Raw genomic sequence first — 25,312 nt, forward strand, 5'->3', positions numbered from 1 at the left:
TGGATTTTAAGGTGATCTAAACTAAGAAATTGTAATAACAGAAAACTTAAATTGCAGAAAGTAAACTATTTACAGATTTATTTTTGGCGAGCGTGTCAGGGAATTATATCAGCTTTTCAGACAAATTACTAGTACCGTTAAGCTATATTACATACACAGACTTAAACAATTCACCTCGATTGTCGATATACTGATCCATCTTAAATTCTCACACAAACTTCAATCTATACAGGATACCGTTTAAGTGTCTTAAGAACTTAGATCAATTCATGTGTCCCACCTCTTGAATATACTCCCGTATCCAGAATCCCAATATTCAGTCTTACAGGCAAGAATACTACAATGATGTCTGTACATAAATTAGGGGTTAAATGCGAGAACTGAGGGATCTCAGGTCAGAACTTCCGTTCAGCAAAGAGATATCAGTTTCGACTTTGCAGTATGTCCCCTTTAGAGGATCTTTTCAGCTACAACAGATGATTATCAATTTTATTGTCTAATCAGCTGAGGGCTTTATGCTATATTTCAAGCATTTTGGATAAAGTATTAGCCAAGGACTAGGTCAGAACTACCGTTCAGCAGAAGTCCCGGAATAATACCCCAGACATCATAGAGTATAAACACATAGTATATCAGAATACGAGATCTTTCAAACGAGACTTCAGGGGTTACCTATATATCCAAGTAGTGTTCCCCACGAATTTCACAAGTTTGAAATTTTAGGTTTGTATCCCAAATAAATTTACTAAATGTGCGAAAACCTATCGACACATCGTTAGTGAGACTGTTTAACTCATTTTGTCATTCCAAATCTTTAGCATACTGTAATTGTCTAGCTGATGTACTATCATTTTCCCTATATACACAAGCTCTCTTTCAATTTTATCATGTTTTTGGATTTTTGCATTTTTTACTGTTTTTGTATTTTTCTGAAAATAAACTATGTACAACTATCTATCTCCCCCTAAATACCAAAACACGTAAAAAACCTACAAACCATCGCAGATTGTTTCTCGTCTTCATCTGCAACAGTACTCTCATCAACACTCACAACCCCATCCGACATCGAAAGCAATTTCATACCATTAAGTTTTAACAAATATTGAAACCGAATTTTATCAAAAGCTTTGGTATGCAAATCAGCTTTTTGTTCGTCAGTGTGGATTTTCTCAATTCGTATCAACTTTTTCTCGAAGCAATCGCGAATAAAGTGATGACGAATTTCGATATGTTTAGTTTTAGCGTGATGTACTGGAATTTTAGTTATATTAATTGCGGCCTCATTATCAACAAACAGAGGTGTGTTAAGAAACTGCAAACCGTAGTCGCGCATCTGTTGCTGTATCCACAGGATCTGAGAGCAGCAACTGTTAGCAGAAACGTACTCCGCTTCACATGTAGATAGCGCCACAGATGTTTGTTTCTTACACTGCCAGGTAACCAATCTAGGACCAAGGAACTAGCATCCTGCAGTTGTTGACTTCGCGTTGACTTTGCAGCATCCGAAATCCGAATCGGAATACCCTTCGAGCGTAAAATCGCCTTTCCTAGGATACCATAACCCCAATGACGGAGTACCTTTCAGGTAATGTAATATCCTTTTGACAATAATCATGTGCGATGCTCTCGGGTTAGACTGAAATCTTGCTGCGAGGCACGTTGGGTACATGATGTCAGGACGTGAAGCAGTCAGATACATTAAAGAACCTATCATGGAACGGTAAAACGTTTCATCAGCCCTATCTCCTGTGAGATCTGGGTGAATCCCATGATTAGTCGCAAGTGGGGTAGCAGCTGGAGTAGAACTTGACATTCCAAATTTCTCTAGAATATCATGTACGTACTTCGTTTGATGAATGAAAATTCCCTCAGGAAGTTGTTCAACTTGTAGACCCAGAAAGAATTTCATCTCCCCCATTGATGACATTTCGAATTTCTGCTTCATCACCTGTTCGAAATCTTTGCACAATTTCTCATCCGTTGACCCAAAAATTATATCGTCCACATAAATTTGTACTATCAGTAGATGACCATCAACGACTTTAGTGAAGAGAGTGGCATCCACTTTTCCACGTATGAACTGGTTAGCGAGTAGGTGTTGAGACAAAGTCTCGTACCAGGCTCTCGGCGCCTGATGTAGACCATACAACGCTTTGTCCAGCAGATAAACTTTGTTCTTGTGGATTGGGTCAGTAAAGCCCGGCGGCTGACCAACATAAACCTCCTCTTTGACCTTCCCATAAAGAAACGCTGATTTAACATCCAACTGATATACTTTGAAATTCTTCCAAGACGCAAATGCTAGGAAAATTCTGATAGCCTCTAGTCGTGCGACAGGAGCATAGACTTCTGTAAAATCAATCCCCTCCTGTTGACTAAAGCCCTGAACAACGAGTCGAGCTTTGTTCCTTACAACCACTCCTCTATCGTCCCTCTTACATTTGAAAACCCATTTTGTATTGATTTTCCTTTGACCATCCGGCAAATCAACTAACTTCCACACCCCCAACTTTTCAAACTGACTTAACTCTTCTTGCATCGCTATGACCCAAGAGTCTTCAGTAAGCGCCTCTTTGTAAGTTCTCGGTTCGACCTGCGAGATAAAACAACTTAATGAAAATTCAGTTTGTAAAGGTGCTACTGTAGAATAAAAACATGTTAAGCCCTGGTCAATTTGACGTCTTGTGCGAACGCCCGATTGCAATTCTCCTATGATAAATTCCTCTGGATGATAAGAAAGAGTTCGCGGCATCACTTCGCTTGGAACTTCTACATTTCCCTCCAGATTAGTAACATTCTGCTCTGCATCTTGTTCACCAACTTGGTTTGTTTGACTTGACAACTGGATCTGCTCCCCCTCAAGGTCTGAATCACCATGGTAAAAAACTGGCATATTTTCAGCTTCTTGATCATCATTCACCTCCGACTGATTACCAGGAGCAACTTCATCATCATGTTCACCAGCATTACTAGGACCTGCTTCATCGTCATTTGAAGTTTCCCGAGGTCTTCTAGAATACTCCGCTGGGAACCTGAGCCGCGACTCATACTCTCGCAAAATATCCAGCTCATCAAAGAAATCTTCTTCTTCCTCTGATTCTTCTCTCATGTCAAACGAATCCCAAAGTTTGTCATAATGATAACGCCTTGAATCACCAGGATTCCGTGTCGGCATAGTGTACCCATGACATTCAACATTCGCTGCCTCAATAATCTGCTTCTCGCTTGGAATGAAGACACGTCGCCAAGGACTTGAATAACCCACAAAGATTCCCTCAACGCTCTTCGGACCAAACTTTCCTTTAGGCTCTATCACCGTACAGGGTGACCCAAACGGTTCTAGATACTTCAAATTCGGCTTTCGTTTATTGAGTAGCTCAAAACACGTCTTGTTGAACTTCTTTACAGTAAGAACTCTGTTGAGAGTATAGCATGCAGCAGAAACAGCTTCAGCCCAGAAATTAATTGGTAACTTAGAGTCTGCAAGCATCGTTCTGGCTGTCTCGATTAGCGTCCGATTTTTGCGTTCTGCTACTCCATTCTGCTGTGGAGTGTACGGAGCACTAAACTCATGCAGTATACCTCTTTCATCACAAAATTCTTCCATCTTACTGTTTTTGAACTCAGTACCATTATCACTGCGAATTCTACAGATCGGCCTCTGGTACAGATTCTCAATTCTTTTAAACAACGCCACCAGGCTGTCAAACGTTTCGTCTTTGGATTTCAAAAACATAACCCAAGAAAATCTGGAATAATCATCAGTCACGACCAAGCAGTAGGAATCTCCTGTTATACTCTTGACATTCACTGGACCAAACAAATCCATGTGAAGTCGTTCCAATGGTCTTGAAACTGAATTGACTTGCTTTGTAGGGTGTGACTTTTTCTTCTGTTTGCCTTTGACACAACTTATGCACTCCCCTTCCAGATGAAAACCTTTGACATGCACTCCTGTAACCAAATCGTTATGTACCAAGTGATTCATTTTCCTTAGGTGAATATGCCCCATCTTTCGGTGCCATAACCTTGATTCTTTCTCCGTTGCCCTGGACACAAAACAATGAGCCTGACCCGTGGTTGTAGTAGCAACGCTCATGTCCAACATGTATAGATCATTGACTCTTGGTGCCCTCATGATGATCCACTCTTCAGGTATCACAAATCCCGGTTTCAAGATCAAACATTCTTTGTCGGTGAAATGAGTAGTATACATCCTGTCACAGATCTGGGAGATACTCAGCAGGTTGTTCTCCAGCTCAGCGATGTAGTTAACTCTCTCAAACGTTATGATGCCATTCGATAACGTTCCTTCACCTATGATCCTTCCTCCTTGGTTACCCGCAAAACCCACGTAACCACCGTTAATGTTATTCACATCATACAGCAGCGCGGTCTTCCCTGTCATATGCCTTGACGCTCCACTATCCATTATCCACCTGGATACAAGTTTTGGAAGATCCTGCACATAACAAATCATCATTTAAACAATCTTCAAGAAAGATGCCGACTCATGCTTCGCGATCCAGGAAGCTCCGGCAATTCAAACTGTTTAGTCAAACATTGAGTCCACCCAGGCCTCATCAGCCTTAGGTGCAACCTTGACTCTCGCAATTTGAATTTTGAAATTTTCAGCCTTAAGAGGCGGAAAATTTGCATCATAATCAACAACAATTGACTCTTCAGCCTTTTTCTCCTCAGAAGTTGAAACTTTCTTCTCAACTTTTGACTCAATTTTAGGTTTCCACACCTGTTGAGTTACTGCAACCCTTTTATAAAATTTATCATTTTGAGTTACCAACTTTTTTACGGGTTCAGTTTTTACTTTTACGTTGTCGATTTTAACGTTTTTCTTCTCAACATACATCGGTGCTTTACCCTTCACATCAACCTTCTTTTGTTGAGCCTTCACAGCTTCAGTCTTAGGCTTCACATATGTACACTTTCGTGCAATATAACCAACCTGTTCACATCTAAAACAAGTACGAGTATCAACTACCCGACTCGTGCCTTCAGACTGAGCCTGTGAAGCTCTCTTCTCAAAAAAATTCTTTGTTAGATTTTGAAAAAATTTCTTTTTCTTCATCAGCAAGTGAACTTGAACTGTTCACAAACTTTTTCTTCTTAGCAAACCTCTTGTTTGAAACATTTCTTTTCTGATACGGTTTACCCCCCTGATAACCACCCGACCAGTTGTTTCTGTTGTTATTGTAAAAACGTGGTGGATTAACCGATTTCTTGTTATAAACCCTATCTTTCTTTCGACTTAGATTATTCACTGCTGACAACTCGACTTCAACAAGTTTGAAAACATTTGTCAATTTGTTCATGTTAACATTCTCGATCGGAAACTCTGAATCCGAAAACAACTTATCCGAACCCATCATCTTGTACATGACAAGGTTTGATTCTTCATCTAAGTTGTTCTTGGACTTTTGTTTCGGAATGTATTTATCCAAGAAACACCCATCCTCCTCAGAAGTGTCACAATCCGGTTTAAGCACTTTGTCTACCACACTTTTCACCACATCACTTTGGACACCCTCGTCATTGGAAGACGTGAACGTGACATCAATGTTCTCAGGAAGTTTAGCATTACTTTCTTCCTCAATTTCCACCAAACTAGACTGCTTTTTCGTGTAGTTGTCTATGATTGGCGGTGGAACTTTGTGAAACGCTACACCCGTTCCATCAGAAAACACATCCTCGCCAGCTTTGTTTTTCCCTATAGGTTTGGGAACAATATGCTGTAAAACAAAGCTTGCTGAGCTATAGCTGTTTAACTTCAACTGAATTCTTTCATTTTCAATTTCAGCTTCTTGAACTTTAAGTTTTAATTTAGCAATTTCATCCAGTTGATTGTTAATTGATTCTTCTTTTATTCTCACCACAGCTCTCAGATGTTCGTTTTCTTTAAACGTTTTGCCATTTCGATCATCACTATCTTTGACAATGCTTTTCAATTTTTCAAACTTTTCAGAAATTTGACGGTTTTCAAGAATTAACTTTTCATTTTCACATTTTATTTTCTCACGTTCAGTTTTATCATGTTCGATTTGAGCCGTTAATTCTTTGATCCGTTCAGTTGAAGCTTTTACAGTTCTGTCACGACCTAGAATCTGATCCTTAACATTTTTAACTTTCGTTGTCAGATTCTTGATTTTCTCATTGTTAAGGTACGTAACAGTGCTACAAAAATTGCATTGTTTGGTGCAATTTTTGCAGTCAACATTTCCGTCGACCTTGTTACCTGACGCATTTGTTGACGCAATTTGACTGACCTGCCCCTTTGACTCAGTAACAGAATTAGGGTCTACCTCAAGTGCTTTCGCAGCTAGCACTTTGTCAGCCATCTTTCCCAGGTTCTCTGCCGTCAACTCCTGCGTAGTATCAATCAAGCCAGTATCAATCTGCTTTGCTTTCTCAACCTCTTCTTTTTCTTTCATCTCTTTCTCTTTTTTCTCCTTTCTCTCTTTTTCTTTTTCTTCTTCAATTATCTTCTCTGTTGGCGTTCCCCACCATTTGTGCTGCCAGTACTCATCATCCTCTTTTATCTCCTTGATGATGGCTTCCATATCGAGTGTGCTGTCATCAATCGCAATGTTTCCATACCGATCAAGATAGCATTCCCTGTCTGGATCCCATCTATTTGCTCGTCTTGCTTCCAGATAAACACGAGAGATCCTCAAGATTCTGTTTCAGCAATCATTTTTCGATAACAATACTTCTGCTCATCAGTACGATCATCTTTCCATGGAATCGGTTCATCATCATTCGCCATGAATGCGTAACCAACCGCATCTTCTTCCGGTAACACTTCCTTACTCCAATCGTACCCCTCATCATCATAAATCACAGCAAGAGCCCTTGATTTATCTCTGTTATCATCAGCCTGCTTCAATCTAGGTGGCTCGGATTTATTCTGATGATAGATTGCCTTTTTGTAGTAATCATCTCGAAATGGATTCTCTGACTCATCTGCGTACGCGTTTCTGCATTCACGCTTGAAGTGACCCTTCTGCTTACAGTTAAAGCACGTCACCTTGGATTTGTCGAACCCCAACTTTGTAGATGGACCACCGATCGTCTTTCTCCCAGTAATCTCCATAAAGCGTTGTGCACGTCGAACTGCACTTGCCATCGCCCAACGAATGTCGATCAGTTCCATTTCTTCGGGATCTATCTGATCGTAATCTTCTTTCGTCAGATTTGTACTCCCGATCTTACCAGCCACCAACCCTTCATATGATTCCAACACAGACGCCAAGAAAACCATCTGTTGCTTAGCCGACTCTTCATCAAAATTCTGTGCGTTTTTCAAATCTATCGCGATGTTGCAAGAAAACTTCGCATCAGACCGATTTGTAGAAGATGTAGACCCACCGTGATAACCACTGTGACTTCTGCTGTTTGGACTGCTTTGACTTTCTTTGTTTGCTGAAGAAACATTCTCAGCAGAAAATGCAGTTTTCGGAGAAGTAGCTTTCGGCATCAAGCTTTTCGGATAATACAAATCCAGGTTTTGCTGATAAGATGAGTGATTGACTTTGTATGTTTTCTTCAATTCTAGCTCATGACTTTCAAGTCTCTCAATCACCAAATCTGGAGTCAACTGTTCAGGAGCAATAGTGTTCTTCAACATCAGTGCGTAGTATCTCCAATCCACTTCATCTGGTAATGAATCGAACAGTTTGTCAACAAGTTCTTCATCAGAATACGTGATCTTATGTCGTGCAAGCTCCAGCTTCAGATGACCGAACCTTTCAATCATTTTGCAAACCGATTCATTTTTAAGACAACCAAACATGTCAAACTCTTTTCTAAGAAGTTTCGTTTTATTTTTTACAATCTCATTACTCCCTAGACACTTCTTCTTGAGTTTTTCCCATAAATCTTTTGCATTGGAGTAGTCTATCAACGAAATGATGTCTTCCCGCACCGACTGAAACACTAATGCCACACACTTTTGCTCGGCAACAAATCCTTCAATTTCTTCAGCTGATCTCAATGCTTCACCATTCTTCTTTCCATTTGCATATCCGTTTTTCATACTTTTCCAACTTGCAAGTGCGAATGCCATCAGCCAGTCTTCGAACTTTGTAGACCACCTACTATAATCTTCTATAGCCATCAACTTCGGAGGTTTGTTGAATGTTCCAAATGCGCTTTCAGACTCCCAAGCTTCTTTCTTTTTCTCTTTAGGTGTATCCTCATTCGTATTGCTCGAAGACGTATCATTATTTCCAGAACTTCCCGTGAAAGCGTACATGTCGCTGAAAGGATTCAAGAAGATATCATCCATCTTGACTATTCCTGCAAAAACAACCAACACTTAGAAAAAATTTCAAATTTTTGAAAATCTGGACACAAAAGCGGACCAGATTGAAGTCATAAAAGCGGACCAGATATAGTCCGTAAAAGCGGACCAGATGATGTCTGTTCGAGCGGACCAGACTTGTTCGTTCGAGCGGACCAAGTAATTCCCTAAAAGCGAACCAAAATCTCGCGAAGTCCGTAAAAGAGGACCACAGTTTTTAACCGATTTTGACCATTTTTAGTCCGAATTTTAGCCTGAAACTTTCTAGGGTTTGTTATTAGTATGATTTACACGTTATACTCAATTTTCAGACAATTTCAACCGTAGGAACCACTGAAAACCGAAAAAGTATGAGAGAAAGTGAGTAGAAAAGAGAGATTTCTGCAGATATAAGCTGTAGTAGTATGAACTCCTCGTCCTGAGCTCTGATACCACTTGTTGGACCGTTGTTTGACCCTAAAACGTCAGTCAAGGTAGCTCATCATCACATATAAAGGCGGCATCAGTACATATGATGTTACAACAGCTTGTCCTTTCAATTCCACTGCTTTTATTAGCTTCCTGAGTGAATTTTGACAGAGTTTCGGCTCCTAAGCACACACATACGTCTTATGAGATCCGCTGATAAGATCAACTATATATAGGCATAGTGGTTCGCTAATATGACAGGTCATATTAGCGGACCTGTTATACTTTAACCTAAAAGCGGACCACACTAAACCCTATTAGCGGACCTCTATACTAAATACCATAAAAGCGGACCTAAATCAACAATTACATAAACTTGACAATTTAAACCCCTGTTGACCAATCTTGACTTAGAACTTCATGTAGACGTAGTCAACAGACATCCTCTGCATCAACAAGTACCTTACACACTCACTACTTTAAGTTCCACTTGAAGAATGTCATTATATTAATTTCATAACCAATAGCACAAAATGATATATTTTTTTTATGCTCAATAATAGATTATTTGGATCATGGTGATCAAGTAGTTGTATGCGACATATGTAATGCTAAGTTGTGGAAAGTTGAGGCTGGAAAAGGAAAGGTTTACTCCGGAAGAACAACTTATATGCTTTGTTGTGCTTATGGAAAAGTACATCTTCCTAATTTTAAAGAGACGTGTCTGGAATATCAAAGTCTTTTTAAGAGTTTAGACGACAAGAGCAAGCATTTCTTACTGAATATTCGTCGTTTTAATTCTATGTATTCGTTCACTTCAATGGGTGGTAAAGTTGATTCGAAAATCAATAGAGGAAATGCTCCGTATGTATACCGAATTAGTGGCGAGAATTATCATACACTGGGAAGTCTTCTTCCTAAAGAAGGTGGTGACCAAAGTTTGCGCAGCTTTACATATACGACACAGATAATGAAGTCTGTAATCGCAAAACCGTATTTAGGTATCCCTAGAAACCATTTCTTTATTTATTTTTTTATTTATTTTTGGTTTTATGTTATATAAACACTTACTGATACTTTCACTTTTGTCTTACAATTGCTTTACAGTAACTCAAACAAACCAGCATCCGCAACTTCTGATTTGCTTGACACTGAACTCATAGAGTACCTTAAGGTGATTTTAGATTCAAATAATGAGCTCGTGAAAACATATAGACGTGTACGAGATCGGTTTATTGATAATCCTCAAGTTGACTTGAAATTAAGGCTTAAGGCAAATAGGTCTAAAGATGGTCGTACATACAACCTACCGACGTCGTCCGAAGTTGCTGCGCTTATTGTTGGAAACATTGAGGAAGCTCTTGATAATCGTGATGTAGTTGTTGAGTCAAAGAAAGATGGTCTACAACGTATTAGCGAGCTTCATCCTTCTTATCTCGTGCTTCAGTATCCATTGCTTTTCCCTTTTGGTGAAGATGGTTACCGGATTGATATTCTTCATAGAGAAGGAAGGGCATCAACGAAGAAGAAAGAGTCAAAATATACAATGAGAGAGTATTTTGCTTACCATGTTCAAGATAGAGTGAATCATTTCTCTTTGATTCTCAATGCTCAAAGACTTTTGCAACAGTTCTTGGTTGACGTATATACGATGATTGAAAGTGAACGATTACTATTCATACGTATGCAGCAAAAAAAAAAAAAAACTGAGATCTGAGACATATGATAACCTTAAAAAGCTTGAACAAAATGGTAATCCAGATATGTCAAACGTTGGAATACGCGTACTACTACCATCTTCGTTTACCGGTGGACCGCGTTATATGCGGGAGAATTATTATAATGCTATGGCCATTTGCAAATGGTTTGGCTACCCTGATTTTTTCATTACGATCACTTGCAATCCTAAGTGGCCGGAGATTAAAAGATTTCTAAAGGACACGAAGATTAATCCCGAGGATAGGCCGGATATTTTATGCCGATTGTTCAAAATTAAGCTTGACGCAATTATGAAAGACTTGCGAGAGAAATCTTTATTCGGCAATGCATTGGCAGGTAAGGATCCATATAAATCAGTTACTTTATTATATTTTTTTTGGTATGCTACGTTCATAACTGTAACTTCGAAAAACTAAATATTTTAATATTAACTATCCTATTGCAGTTGTCTATACCATAGAGTTTCAGAAACGAGGTCTACCGCATGCGCATATCTGTCTGTTCTTACATGACGAAAGTAAGCTTCCTTCGGTTGAGCATGTTGACAACTTCATTTCTACCGAGATACCTGACAAAAACTTAGAACCAGATCTATATACTCTTGTCAGCGAGTATATGATTCACGGACCTTGTGGTGTTGCAAAACCAAATTGTCCGTGTATGGTCGACGGTAAGTGTTCGAAGAAATTTCCTAAGAAGTTCTGTGATAAGACTTCTCTAGATTCGAATGGTTATCCGATATATAGACGAGCCAATTCAGGTGTTTTGTTGAGAAATCTGGTATTCAGCTTGATAACAGAAGCGTGGTTCCGTATAGCAAAACCCTATTGAGACGTTATCAAGCACACATTAACGTCGAATGGTGTAACCAGTCTGCGTCCATTAAGTATTTGTTTAAATACATTAACAAAGGACCAGATAGGGCTGAATTTGGTTTTGTACCAAATGGTGATGAAGGTCAGCTTGAAGATGGAAAAGATGAAATCAAAGAGTATTACGATTGTAGATATCTCTAGGCATGCGAAGCTTCATGGCACATATTTGCATTTGATGTTCATTACCGCTATCCATCTGTAATCAGGCTTCCGTTTCATCTACCTGGTAAACAAAACGTTGTATACGGCCCTGATGACGAACTTGATAGTGTTCTACAAAAACCTTCTGTTTCTTCTACGATGTTTTTGGGGTGGATGGAAAAGAACGAAAAAGATCCGTTGGCGCGCACCCTTGGTCGTATTCCTTGTGTGAATCCTTCTATGGGAGAGGCATACTTTTTAAGAATTCTTCTTAATAAGGTAGTAGGTCCTAAGTCTTTTGAAGACATTCGTACTGTGAATGGACAAGTCTTCCCAATATTTAGAGATGCGTGCTACGCTAGAGGCCTTTTAGACGACGACAAGGAGTATATAGAAGCTATCAAAGAGGCATACTACACACGTTCTGGTTACTATCTTCGTAATCTGTTTGCTACAATGTTGGCGTCTAATACATTATCAAAGCCTGAACATGTTTGGGAAAACACATGGGAGTACCTTGCGGATGGTATTTTATACAATCGGCAAATGCTTTTGAGGATCGAAGGTACTCAAATTGTTATTTAATATTTTGTCAGTTATATTTTACACGTTAGTTTTAATTAATTTCATTTTTATTTACAAGAATTTTAATAATTTATTTACATAAATTTAATAGGTTTGTCTCTTCCAGAAGAACAAATAAGGAACCTAACATTGTTGGAAATTGAGCGTTACTTATTACGTAACAACTCAAGTTTAAGTCGGTTTCCGTCCATGCCTCAACCCGACAGTGAATCAATATATTCAGCAGACAACCGTTTAATTGCTGATGAGCTTAGGTACGATGTAAGCGCTCCTGCCATTGAATTTGATAATAATTTAAGCAGCCTAACCGATGAGCAGCGTTTAGTGTTTGATGAGATAATTGAAGCAGTTAATAGTAATGCGGGTGGTTTGTTCTTCGTATATGGGTACGGAGGTACTGGTAAGACATTTCTTTGGAAGACATTATCTGCATCCATTAGATGTAAAGGCGATATTGTACTAAATGTTGCATCAAGTGGAATCGCATCTCTTTTGTTACCTGGTGGGCGTACTGCACATTCAAGGTTTCATATACCTCTAAATTTAACAGAAACCTCGATGTGTTTTATTAAACCGGATGATGACGTTGCTGATTTATTGAAGAAAACGAAATTGATCATTTGGGATGAAGCACCGATGAATCATAAACATGCGTTTGAAGCACTTGACCGAACATTGAAAGATATCTTCAAATGTGAGATGACATTTGGTGGAAAAGTTATGGTGTTCGGTGGTGACTTTAGACAAATACTCCCGGTTGTACCAAATGGGAGTAGGCGAGATTTCGTTAATGCTTCAATCACGTCGTCGTATATTTGGAGTACTTGCAAGGTCCTTACGTTAACCAAAAACATTAGGTTAACTGTAGGAGCCAACACATCTGATATAGACGAGATTAAAGCTTTTGCGGATTGGTTGCTTGACTTGGGCGAGGGAAAGATTGGCGACAGTGATGATTGTGAGGTGGTTATAGATATTCCTGAAGATTTGTGAATCAAGTGCTCTGAGGATCCTATGTCAGATCTGATCGACTTTGTATATCCTTCGCTTCTTCAACTGTACAAAGATAAAGATTATTTTGCTGAAAGAGCTATATTGGCACCAACGAACGAGGTTGTTTAAGAAATTAATGAAAAGTTGCTTGCTTCGTTTCCTGGCGATGAAGTGGAGTATCTGAGTTTTGATAGTATTTGTCAAACTGATCAAGGAAAGAATGAAGCAAATGCCAGACTATATTCTCCCGATGTTCTAAATGGTTTAAAAATTTCTGGTCTGCCTAATCATCGATTAGTCCTTAAAGTTGGTGTACCTGTAATGTTGCTTCGTAATATCGATCAACAAAATGGTTTATGCAATGGTACGAGACTACGGATTACTAAACTTTATAAACATGTTATAGAGGCGGAGATTAAATCCGGAGGAAACATAGGGACCAGAACGTTTATTCCACGAATTAGTTTAACACCGTCGGATAAAAGAATTCCTATCAAGTTTCAACGACGACAATTCCCTATAAATGTATGTTTTGTAATGACTATAAATAAAAGTCAAGGACAATCTCTATCGACGGTTGGATTGTATTTGAAATATCCAGTTTTCTCACATGGTCAGCTTTATGTTGCATTATCAAGAGTTAAAAGCAGAGGCGGTGTGAAGTTGCTTATACTAGACAAAGATGGGAATGTAACGAGTAAAACAACAAATGTAGTCTACAAGGAAGTTTTTTCTGGAATTTGAATTGTTTTTTGTTTTTTTTCTTCCAATGTATGCGTATGTACAAAATATTACATTTCAAAGGAAATAATATGGTTTTGGATGAAGCCGCGCATCGCGTGGGCATTAGCCTAGTTAAGTTGATATAGTAAATAATTTTCATGTAATTGTGATGGAGTAACATGGGACTATAAAAGGGTTTGATATTGCTGCGGGTAATTGGAAAGTACATTGAGTGGGCCTGTGTAAACTGAAATAACGGTTGAGTATGTGACACATGTTGTTGACTCATAAAAAGAATCATGGTCTCTTTGTAAAAAACCTCCTAAAGTGGGGTCGGATTTTAGGTCATTCGTTAACCGGCACCCGTGCATGCTATGTGCTATCATATCATCTTATTTATATCAGTAAAAGTGGGTTTATATCATGTATAAAAATAGGTTCACTCATTTGACAGTACACAAAATCACACTTGCTCTCTCTCTAAGACGAAGAACAAGAAGGTACAACTATTAGATAAATAGCCAAAAGTAGTCAACACATTACATATAAAATAAGCCTCGACTACACATACCTGCTTGTCACCTAGCTTATTGAGACCACTCTCCAACATTTCTTTGTATAATTGATTACTCTCATGGGTTTGTGTTGATGCATAGGATGTCTGTTGACTACGTCTGTAGGATCGTTTGCTGACCCGATGAGTCGTTCAGAAGAGAACTTAGACTAGTTCAGAGGCGGAATTCATTGAATTAGTCTTTGTAAAGCTTGATTTCACACTTTAACGTCTCCTTTATTGATTCACTGACTGATTACAAGCTCGTGGAGACAAATGGACAGGGCTTCACCTTTACACACACTAACTTCTCTACCTGGATCGCTCATATGGACCCCCTATATATAGACATTGGGGATCGCTTATAAGACCTGGTCCAATAAGCGACCCATACACTTGCCACATAAGCGGTCCAGCCCAATGACACATTAGCGGTCCAGATCAAATGCCATATGAGCGATCCTGCTATCTAATTGGGCCACAAAAGCTATCTAAAGCCCAATAAGCAACATGATTTCTCGTTTACTGTTCACTATACAATTTGCCCTATCCTAAGACTCGAACTAAGATGTAGTCGACAGACAACTGCACCAACAGACTCCCCCTTGAATGTTGACGGAATCTTCAGTGAGAGTCTTTGATCATTTCCAGCTCTTCACTCTTGTTCGGTCTTCTTCAGGAACTCTGCCTGGAATCAAATTTTCTTCAAGAATTTCTTCTTGGAATCACATGCCTGGATAATTCTCTGGCTCTAACTTTCATCAGACTCCCCCTATCATCATGCTGGGATCTCTGTCTGGAAATCGTTATCACCATTGAAATCAACTCCTGGCTTTCTCTGTTTAAGCTCTTCTCTGGTTCTGATGTGTCTCCTGGCTATTCGTAGCAACAGGATCAGAAACCTGCAAAACTCAACCATACTATTACAAACTAATACAATTTGCAATTCAACTTAATGAATCAGCAAATCATATAAGAAAAATTATGAAGATCAAACTGTAGGTTACCATTCAACTTATTCATCAAGTTAATGAACCAAATTTGCATTCCAAATCTTCACAATTTAACACTCTCTCCCAAACCACAAGTTCAACATGTTTAGCACTTGAAATGACAAAAATCAGTTCTTCACACTCTGTTGTCGAAAATCTTTTTGTAGTTTTCAAATATCAAACAAAAATACAATATTTTTGGATTTTTGAATTTATAGAAAAACAGAAATGAACACTATTTTTGAGAGATTGTGCAAGAGGATCATATCGGTTTTTGAGACATATCACCAACACCGTTGATCTTGATTAATCAGCAAATGTTAAAAACAATTTTACTTCTGATTGTCAGTATTGTTGTCCACTTAAACCTCTACACAAATTTTCAATTGATTCAAGATACGTATTTAATGTATTAGCACTTAGACTTATTTGAGTGTCCCACCTCTTGAATATACTCCCGTATCCAGATCCCAATATTCTGATCTACAGGTAAGTATAACTACAAATGATATCTGTATATAAATTAGGGGAAAAATGCGAGAACTGAGGGATCTCAGGTCAGAACTTCCGTTCAGCAGAGAGATATCAGCTTCGACTTAGCATTGGGTCCCCTTTAGAGGATCTTTTCAGCTACAACAACTGATCATCAATTTTATTGTCTAATCAGCTGAGGGCTTTATGCTATGTTTCAAGCATATGAAGAAAGTATTAGCCAAGGACTAGGTCAGAACTACCGTTCAGCAGAAGTCCCGGAATAATACTCCAGACATCATTTGAGTACAAGAACCTAGTATTCCAGAATAAGAAACCTATCAAACGAGATTTCAGGGGTTACCTATATATCCAAGTAGTGTTCCCCACAAAATAAGTAAGTTTTGATTTTATGTTTATATCTCGAATACAATTTACTAACTGTGTGAAGCCTACTGACACATCATTAGTAAGCCTTGTTTAAAAACAATTTTGTCTTTACAAATCTCTAGCATGCTGTGATAGTCCACCGATGTACTAACATCTCCTCTTTTTGCAGCAAAACTCATTTTCATTTTTCAATTTTTTAAATTTTTCAAAATTTTATTACTCCCCCTAAAATCAAAATATATTTCAATTTTGATTTTCTGAGAAAAAAAATTGAAAACAAACTATACAAGAAACTTGACAACATTATGTGAATTACCTCAATTCACCATTCTCGTGCAAAAACAATCAGAACTCCCCCTCACAACAAACTATTTTCCCATAATGATTTCAAAACACTTAAGTTTGTTTCAATCAAAATGGTTTTTCCGGAAAAATTAGTTTGTGTTCCAACCATTTGTAGATTTGGGGTTATCTCATCATCTTGTTTTCTTCAAACCTTTTAAAGATTTAACATTTTCAGTTTTAACATAAACCATTTGTAGAAAATCAAGTACAACTTAATGTCCTTGATTTACCATATTTTAGGCGAAAAATCACCAAAGTGAAATTTCTCAAGAAATGTGCCGATTCATGATCCACGATACCATCTTGGGATCTCCGGCAAGTCAGGTTTTTCTATTTAAACAATTTCACCCAAGCCTGACTGACCTTGGGTGATTTTGAATTCTTGCTCAACAATGGTGGAAAATTTGCATCATCCATTGCTAAACCTGAATTCTCCTTTTTTACCTCAACCAAAGGCTCCTCTGGCTTTGACGAACCAGAATCATTGCCTGCAGGTGGCTTGTCTGATTTTAACCTATCAGATTCATCGCCGACATGTGGCTCCTTTGTTTCCGAAGAAACAGATTCATCGCCAGGAAGTGAAAACTTCACTTTCTTCTTTTTCTTCTCCTCTTTTGTCCCCAGATTTATATCTGATGAATTCTTTTTGCTTGTCTTTGCAACTGAGGGAGTAGATTCATCAGAACTGTTATTCTGTTTATCCCGTGAACCCGAGGACAATATCTTCTCGAGATATTCTCTTGCTTTCTTTCTTTTCTTCCTCAGTCTGTCTTTCTGCCCCTGTGAAAGCTTGACTTTCTTTTCTTGAATTTTCTGTTCTTGAACTTTAGGTTTTAGAACCTTCTGTTCCTGGGGCTTGACTTTGACTGGAATCTTTGCCAATTTCTGAGAATTAACCCTCAATCTGTCATTCGATTTCCTTGGGCATTCTCTGGCAATGTGACCTTTGATGTTGCAATTAAAGCACCTTCTGGTCTCATAACTCCAATTCCGGCAGTTAACAGCAATGTGTCCTTGATAACCGCATCGGTAACACACTCTGTTATCGTACCGTATACCACCTTCACACCAAACGCTCAAATCATAGCATTGTCTGGCTTGGTGATATTCCTTCCTCAAGTTTGCTGGATTTGGCTTTTGAGCACTGTGGTCCGACCTGCACCACTTATTACCAACAATTTTTGAATTTTCATTTTTTACTTTTTGTAATTTTTTCTTTTGATTGGATGATCGATCTGATGAACTTTTATTATCTTTTTGTTTCTGTTCCACTTTCTTCTTCAAAGGTTTCTGTTTAGAACATTCACCTTTTTCAGTTGATTGTAGAACAGTTTTTTTAAATTTTTCTTTCAAATTTAAAAACAATTTTTGTTTTTCTTTTTTAATATTTTCATCATCAGGTGTCTCATCACAATCTTCAACTTTGACAGAGTCAAAGTTTGTGACATCGTCACTTATTGGAACTGAATTGATCGGTTTTGGACAAGGAATATTCAACTTGTCAGATTTAGTCGCAAAACTGATCAATTTCTTTTCAAGTTCATCAATCTTGATCCTTGAACTCTTAGCTTCGTCTTCAAGCTTAGATATTCTTTCAAGATGAGACTTGATTGAATTTTCATTTTTATTTTTCAAGTTTTCAAGAACAGTTTTTTCATTTTCCAAAATTTTTAACTGTTCTTGAAATTTTGATTCACTGGCTTTCAGGTTTTTGTTTTCAAGCTTGATCCAGAAATCCTCATCTTCTGACGATTTCTGTTTGTTTTCAAAAACCTTTATATTTTCTTTCAACTTTCTGTTTTCAAATGTCAAACTGTTCAAACCACCCAACAGTTTGTCATTTTCTGCCTTCAACTTCTCACAACTTTCTTGAATCATAAGAATCTGTTTTTCATCAGCCTGCTTCTCTTCTCTCAACTTCTTGATTTCCAATGCCAAACTTTCCGCATCTTTGACAAGTTTGTCATTATCAGTCTTGAAGTTGTCGCATTCGAAGCATACTGTTTTCACAGATTCTTCAACCTTCGGCACTTGTTCTTTCTCTATCTTGTATGTACCTGCACCAAAGATTGTAACAAAATCAAGAGGATTTCTATTATCATCGATATAACAGCCTCTTTTCATATCATAAACCGACTTTCTTTTTCTTCCCAAACAAAAATTGATTCTTTTGTTTATTTCGTTTATCACTTCTAAATTCAAATCTTCCAAATTCATTTTTATCTTATCCAATAATTCTTTCTTCTTTTGATAATTCTCATAATCGTGTTTTTTAAGTTCGCCGATGAATTTATTCAGAGTTAATTTTGAGAAATTAGAGTTTTCTTTCAAATTTTTTCAAAACATCATCCCATTCAACTGATAAACCATTAGCGAACTTTGATACCATCTCAGCTTCTGATATCACTATTTGATTTTCTTTCAAATAGTCTATCAAACGATCAAAACGTTTACCCAGATCATCCAATTTTTCATCTTTCTTACTCAAAAAGTCTTTGAAACGTTCATACCAAATATCTTTTGATATTTTCTGATAAGAACTACTAAAATATCCTCGATACCAACTATTCATTCTCTCAAGATCATTGTTTTCCTGCACATCAAACCTCATTGTCATTTTTTTTTCAAAATATCCCAACAAATATTTTGTAAACTCAAACGCGAATCAACAATTGGTCAGATAAACGGCCCAGACAAGTTTGTCGAATAAACGGTCCAAACAAACTGTCTGAATAAGCGATCCAAATGAATGTTGATTTTATATGTTTGCTGTTATTGGTTCTTATAGGCGGTTCACACTGTTCCAATGGGCGGTCCAACTAAAATCAATAACAGTTCAAATGAGCGATCCACGTATGTTATAACGATGCCTTATGAGCGAGCCGTCCAAAAAGCGATCCAGAAATTTTGACCAAAAAGCGAACCAGATAATAAATTTGGAGCGGTTCACAACAGATTTATGAGCGGTTCACAACAAATTTCGAGCGATCCAGCGAGCTTTCGAGCGATCCAAGACTTTTGAGCAGTCCGATCGAGCGAACCAGCCTAATATGTTCACAAAAGCGGTCCAGAGTGTAATTTTGAGCGATCCAGACCTGTTATCTTCGTGATTTCGAACCGAAAAACCTCGATATCTCCCAAACGGCTTGGAATTTCGAGCTGAAACTTGGTAGGGTTTTTAATCAACACATTTCGCACAACATACTCAAAAATCAGCCAAAACGGACCGTGAAATCTTGTCGAACCAGAAAAAGAAGGCGTAGAAGTGAGAATTTCGAGTGAAAATCGAGCTAAACGGCAAGAACTCTTCCTCCTGAGCTCTGATACCACATGTAGGATCGTTTGCTGACCCGATGAGTCGTTCAGAAGAGAACTTAGACTAGTTCAGAGGCGGAATTCATTGAATTAGTCTTTGTAAAGCTTGATTTCACACTTTAACGTCTCCTTTATTGATTCACTGACTGATTACAAGCTCGTGGAGACAAATGGACAGGGCTTCACCTTTACACACACTAACTTCTCTACCTGGATCGCTCATATGGACCCCCTATATATAGACATTGGGGATCGCTTATAAGACCTGGTCCAATAAGCGACCCATACACTTGCCACATAAGCGGTCCAGCCCAATGACACATTAGCGGTCCAGATCAAATGCCATATGAGCGATCCTGCTATCTAATTGGGCCACAAAAGCTATCTAAAGCCCAATAAGCAACATGATTTCTCGTTTACTGTTCACTATACAATTTGCCCTATCCTAAGACTCGAACTAAGATGTAGTCGACAGACAACTGCATCAACAACGTCTACGTGAAGTCTTAGGTCAAGATAGGTCAACAGAGGGTCTAGATTGTCAAATTTAGAATGTTATGTATTAGGTTCGCTTTTATGTACATTTATTAGTAGATTAGCTCATAGGGGTCTTAGTTAGATTCGCTTATAGGTCAACAGGTTGGTTCGCTTATGTGTCATGGTAACAGGTTCGCTCATATGGCAGTCATATGAGCGAACCAGTCATGTCTATATATAGCCTGTTCATTCGAGCGAACATAGTAGTCGTGTATGTGTTTTTGGAACGGAACTCTGTCAAAATTGTCTTAGAAAGCAATAAAAAGCAGTGGAATTGATAGGACAAGCTGTGTAACTTCATATATACTGATTCCGCCTTTATATACGAAGATGAACTACCTTGACTGACTTTTAGGGTCAAAACAACGGTCCAACAAGTGGTATCAGAGCTCAGGACGAGGAGTTCATACTACTACAGCTTGAATCTGCAGAAATTTCTCTTTTCTACTCTCTTTCTCTCATACTTTTTCGGTTTACAGTGGTTCCTACAGTTGAAATTGTCTGAAAATGGAATATAACGTGTAAAACATACTAATAACAAACCCTAGAAAGTTTCAGGTTAAAACTCGGAGTAAAAATGGTTAAAATTAGGTAAAAACCTAGATTCGATTTTTCGAACTATCGAGAGATTCGCTTTTTCAGACATAAGTGTTTAGGTTCGCTCGAAATTCACAACAGGTTCGCTTGAAATAATCTAAGTGGTTCGCTTTTTCAGACATTTTTACTGAAAGATTCGCTCAAACAGACACATTCAGGTCCGCTCGAACGTACTTGTCTGGTCCGCTTATTTGTTAAAGTGCTAGATTCGCTCATCCAGTTCGCTTATATGTACAGTTTCTAGTCCGCTCAAGCGAACAATCGCTGGTTCGCTCGAACATACATTACCTGTTTCGCTCGAAGTAATATTGTTTGGTTCGCTTATTTGGTTCGCTCGAACAGATTCGCTTATCTGATCAATACAGATTCGCTTATCTGTCACCTATACAGATAGATCCGCTTTTGTGTCCTGTTTTTTTTTTCAAAAATTTCGAAAATTTTTCTAAGTGTTGGTTGATTTTGCCGGTACAATCAAAATGGATGATATTTTCTTGAATCCTTTCAGCGACATGTATACATTCACGGGAAGTTCTGGAAATAATGATACGTCTTCGAGCAATACGAATGAGAGTCCACCAAAAGAGAAAAAGAAAGAAGCTTGGGAGTCGGAGACTGCATTTGGTACATTCAACAAACCTCCGAAGCTGATGGCTATAGAAGACTATAGTAGGTGGTCAACAAAATTCGAAGACTGGCTGATGGCATTCGCATTTGCAAGCTGGAAAAGTATGAAAAATGGATATGCAAATGGAATGAAGAATGGTGAAGCATTGAGATCAGCTGAAGAAATTGAAGGATTTGTAGCCGAGCAAAAGTATGTGGCTTTACTGTTTCAGTCGGTGCGGGAAGACATCATTTCGTTGATAGACTACTCCAATGCAAAAGATTTATGGGAAAAACTCAAGAAGAAGTGTCTAGGAAGTAAAGAGATTGTAAAAAATAAAACGAAACTTCTTAGAAAAGAGTTCGACATGTTTGGTTGTCTTAAAAATGAATCGGTTTGCAAAATGATTGAAAGGTTTGGTCATCTGAAACTGGAGCTTGCACGACATAAGATCACGTATTCTGATGAAGAACTTGTTGACAAACTGTTCGATTCATTACCAGACGAAGTGGATTGGAGATATTACGCCCTGATGTTGAAGAACACTATTGCTCCTGAAGATTTGACTCCAGATTTGGTGATTGAGAGACTTGAAAGTCATGAGCTAGAACTGAAGAAAACATACAAAGTCAATCACTCATCTTATCAGCAAAACCTGGATTTGTACTATCCGAAAAGCTTGATGCCGAAAGCTACTTCTCCAAAAACTGCATTTTCTGCTGAGAATGTTTCTTCAGCAAGCAAAGAAAGTCAAAGCAGTCCAAGCAGCGGAAGTCACAGTGGTTATCACAGTGGATCTTCGTCTTCTGCAAATCGTTCTGATGCGAAGTTTTCTTGCAACATCGCGATAGATTTGAAGAACGCACAGAATTTTGATGAGGAGTCGGCTAAGCAACAGATGGTTTTCATAGCATCTGTGTTGGAATCATATGAAGGGTTGGTGGCTGGTAAGACCGGGAATACAAATCTGACGAAAAAAGATTACGATCAGATAGACACCGAAGAAATGGAGCTGATCGACATTCGTTGGGCGATGGCAAGTGCAGTTCGACGTGCACAACGCTTCATGGAGATTACTGGGAGAAAGACGATCGGTGGTCCGTCTACGAACTTGGGGTTCGATAAGTCAAAGGTGACATGTTTTAAGTGTAAGCAGAAGGGTCACTTCAAGCGGGAATGCAGAAATGCATACGCTGATGAGTCAGAAAATCCATTTCGAGATGATTACTACAAAAAGGCAATGTATCATCAGAATAAATATGAGCCGCTTAGATTAAAGCAGACTGAAGACAACAGAGACAAAGTGAGGGCTCTCGCTGTGATTTACGATGATGAGGGGTATGATTGGAGTAAGGAAGTTCTACCAGAAGAAGATGCGGTGGGTTACGTATTCATGGCAAGCAACGATGATCCGATTCCGTGGAAAGATGATCGTACTGACGAGCAGAAGTACTGTTATCGAAAAATGATTGCTGAAAACAGAATCTTGAGGATCTCTCGCATTTATCTGGAAGCAAGAAGAGCAAATAGATGGGATCCAGACAGAGAATGCTACCTTGATGCGTATGGAAACATTGCAATTGATGACAACACACTCAATATGGAAGCCATCATCAAGGAGATAAAAGAGGATGATGAGTACTGGCAGCACAAGTGGCGGGGAACACCAACTGAGAAGATGATTGAAGAAGAAAAGGAGAAAGAGAGAGGAGAAAGAAGAGATAGAGAAGAAAGAAAAAGAAGAGTTCGAGAAAGCAAAGCAGGTTGATACTGGTATTATCGATATTACGCAGGAGTTGACAGCAGAGAACCTGGGAAAGATGGCTGACAAAGTGCTGGCCGCGAAAGTACTTGAGGTAGACTCTAATTCTGTGACTGAGTCAAAGGGCCAGGTCAGTCCAAATGCGTCAACAAATGCGTCAGGTAAAAAGATAGACGGAAATGCTGATTGCAAAAATTGCAACAAAGAATGCAATTTTTGTAGCACTGTCACGTACCTAAACAGTGAGAAAATTAAGAATCTGACAACGAAAGTTAAAAATGTTGAAGATCAGATTCTCGGTCGTGACAAAACCGTAAAAGCTTCAACTGAACGGATTAAAGAATTAACGTCTCAAATTGAAACTGATAAAATTGAACATGAGAAAGTTAAACGTGAAAATGAAAAGTTAATTCTTGAAAACCGTCAAATTTCTGAAAAGTTCGAAAAACTTAAAAGTATTGTGAAAGATAGTGATGATCGAAATGGCAAAACATATAAAGAAAATGAACATCTAAGAGCTGTGGTAAGAATAAAAGAAGAATCAATTAACAAACAACTGGATGAAATTGCTAAACTGAAACTCAAAGTTCAAGAAGCTGAAATTGAAAACGAACGAATTCAGTTGAAGTTAAACAGCTATAGCTCAGCAAGCTTTGTTTTGCAGCATATTGTTCCCAAACCTATTGGGAAAAACAAAGCTGGCGAGGATGTGTTTTCTGATGGAACGGGTGTAGGTTTTCACAAAGTTCCACCGCCAGTTTTGGATAACTACACAAAAAAGCAATCTAGTTTGGTTGAACTTGAGGAAGAAAGTGAAGTTAAACTTCCTGAGAACCTTGATGTCACGTTCACGTCTTCCAATGATGAGAGTGTCCAAAATGATGTGGTAAAAAGTGTGGTTGACAAAGTGCTAAAATCGGATTATGACACTTCTGAGGAGGATGGGTGTTTCTTGGATAAATACATTCCGAAACAAAAGTCCAAGAACAACTTAAATGAAGAATCAAACCTTGTCATGTACAAGATGATGGGTTCGGATAAGTTGTTTTCGGATTCAGAGTTTCCGATCGAGAATGTAAATATGAACAAATTGACAAATTTTTTCAAACTGGTTGAAGTTGAGTTGTCAGCAGTGAATAATTTGTGTCAAAAGAAAGGTAAAATGAGGTTTCAGAAACAAAAGGTTTACAACAAGAAATCTGTTAATCCACCACATTTTTATAATAACAACAGATATAACTGGTCGGGTGGATATCAGGGGGGTAAACCTTATCAGAAAAGAGATGTTCCAAACAAGAGGTTTGTCGAGAAGAAAAAGTTTGTGAACAGTTCGAATTCACTTGCTGATGAAGAGAAAGAAATTTTTTCAAATCGAACAAAGAGTTTTTTGAGAAGAGAGCTTCACAGGCTCAGTCTGAAGGCACGAGTCGGGTAGTTGATACTCGAACTTGCTTTAGATGTGATCAGGTTGGTCACATTGCACGAAAGTGTACATTTGTGAAGCCTAAGACTGAAGCTGTGAAAGTTCAACAGAAAAAGGTTGATGTGAAGGGTAAAGCACCGATGATTGTTGAGAAAAGAGTTGTTGAGAAAAAGAATGTTAAACTTGACAATTCAAAGTGAAAAATGAACCCGTAAAGAAGCTGGTAACTAAAATTGACACATTTTACAAACGGGTTGCATTAACTCAACAGGTGTGGAAACCTAAAATTGAATCAAAAGTTGAGAAGAAAGTTTCAACTTCAGAGGTGAAAAAGGCTGAAGAGTCAATTACGGTTGATTATGATGCAAATTTTCCACCTCTCAAGGCTAAAAATTTCAAAATTCAAATTACGAGAGTCAAGGTTACACCTAAGGCTGATGAGGCCTGGGTAGACACCATGTTTGATTAAACAGTTTGAATTGCTGGAGCTTCCTGGATTGCGAAGCATGAATCAGCATCTTTCTTGAAGTTGTTTAAGTGATGATTTGTTATGTGCAGGATC

The 25,312-nt window shown here is 38.3% G+C and overlaps 1 protein-coding gene across 1 annotated transcript; it reads left to right on the forward strand.

Annotated features, from left to right (window-relative positions):
• The first annotated feature begins 9,545 nt into the window (after nucleotides 1–9,545).
• LOC110924055 lies at nucleotides 9,546–13,038 on the forward strand. The gene is made up of 7 exons (XM_022168097.1): nucleotides 9,546–9,718; nucleotides 9,833–10,367; nucleotides 10,465–10,780; nucleotides 10,890–11,114; nucleotides 11,357–11,435; nucleotides 11,526–12,025; nucleotides 12,137–13,038. Exons 1-7 carry the CDS (start codon nucleotides 9,546–9,548, stop codon nucleotides 13,036–13,038), a joined length of 2,730 nt encoding a protein of 909 aa, XP_022023789.1.
• The last annotated feature ends 12,274 nt before the right edge of the window (nucleotides 13,039–25,312 follow it).

The sequence above is a fragment of the Helianthus annuus genome, chromosome 11 (genome assembly GCF_002127325.2).
Source record: "Helianthus annuus cultivar XRQ/B chromosome 11, HanXRQr2.0-SUNRISE, whole genome shotgun sequence".
Taxonomy (NCBI): Eukaryota; Viridiplantae; Streptophyta; class Magnoliopsida; order Asterales; family Asteraceae; genus Helianthus; species Helianthus annuus.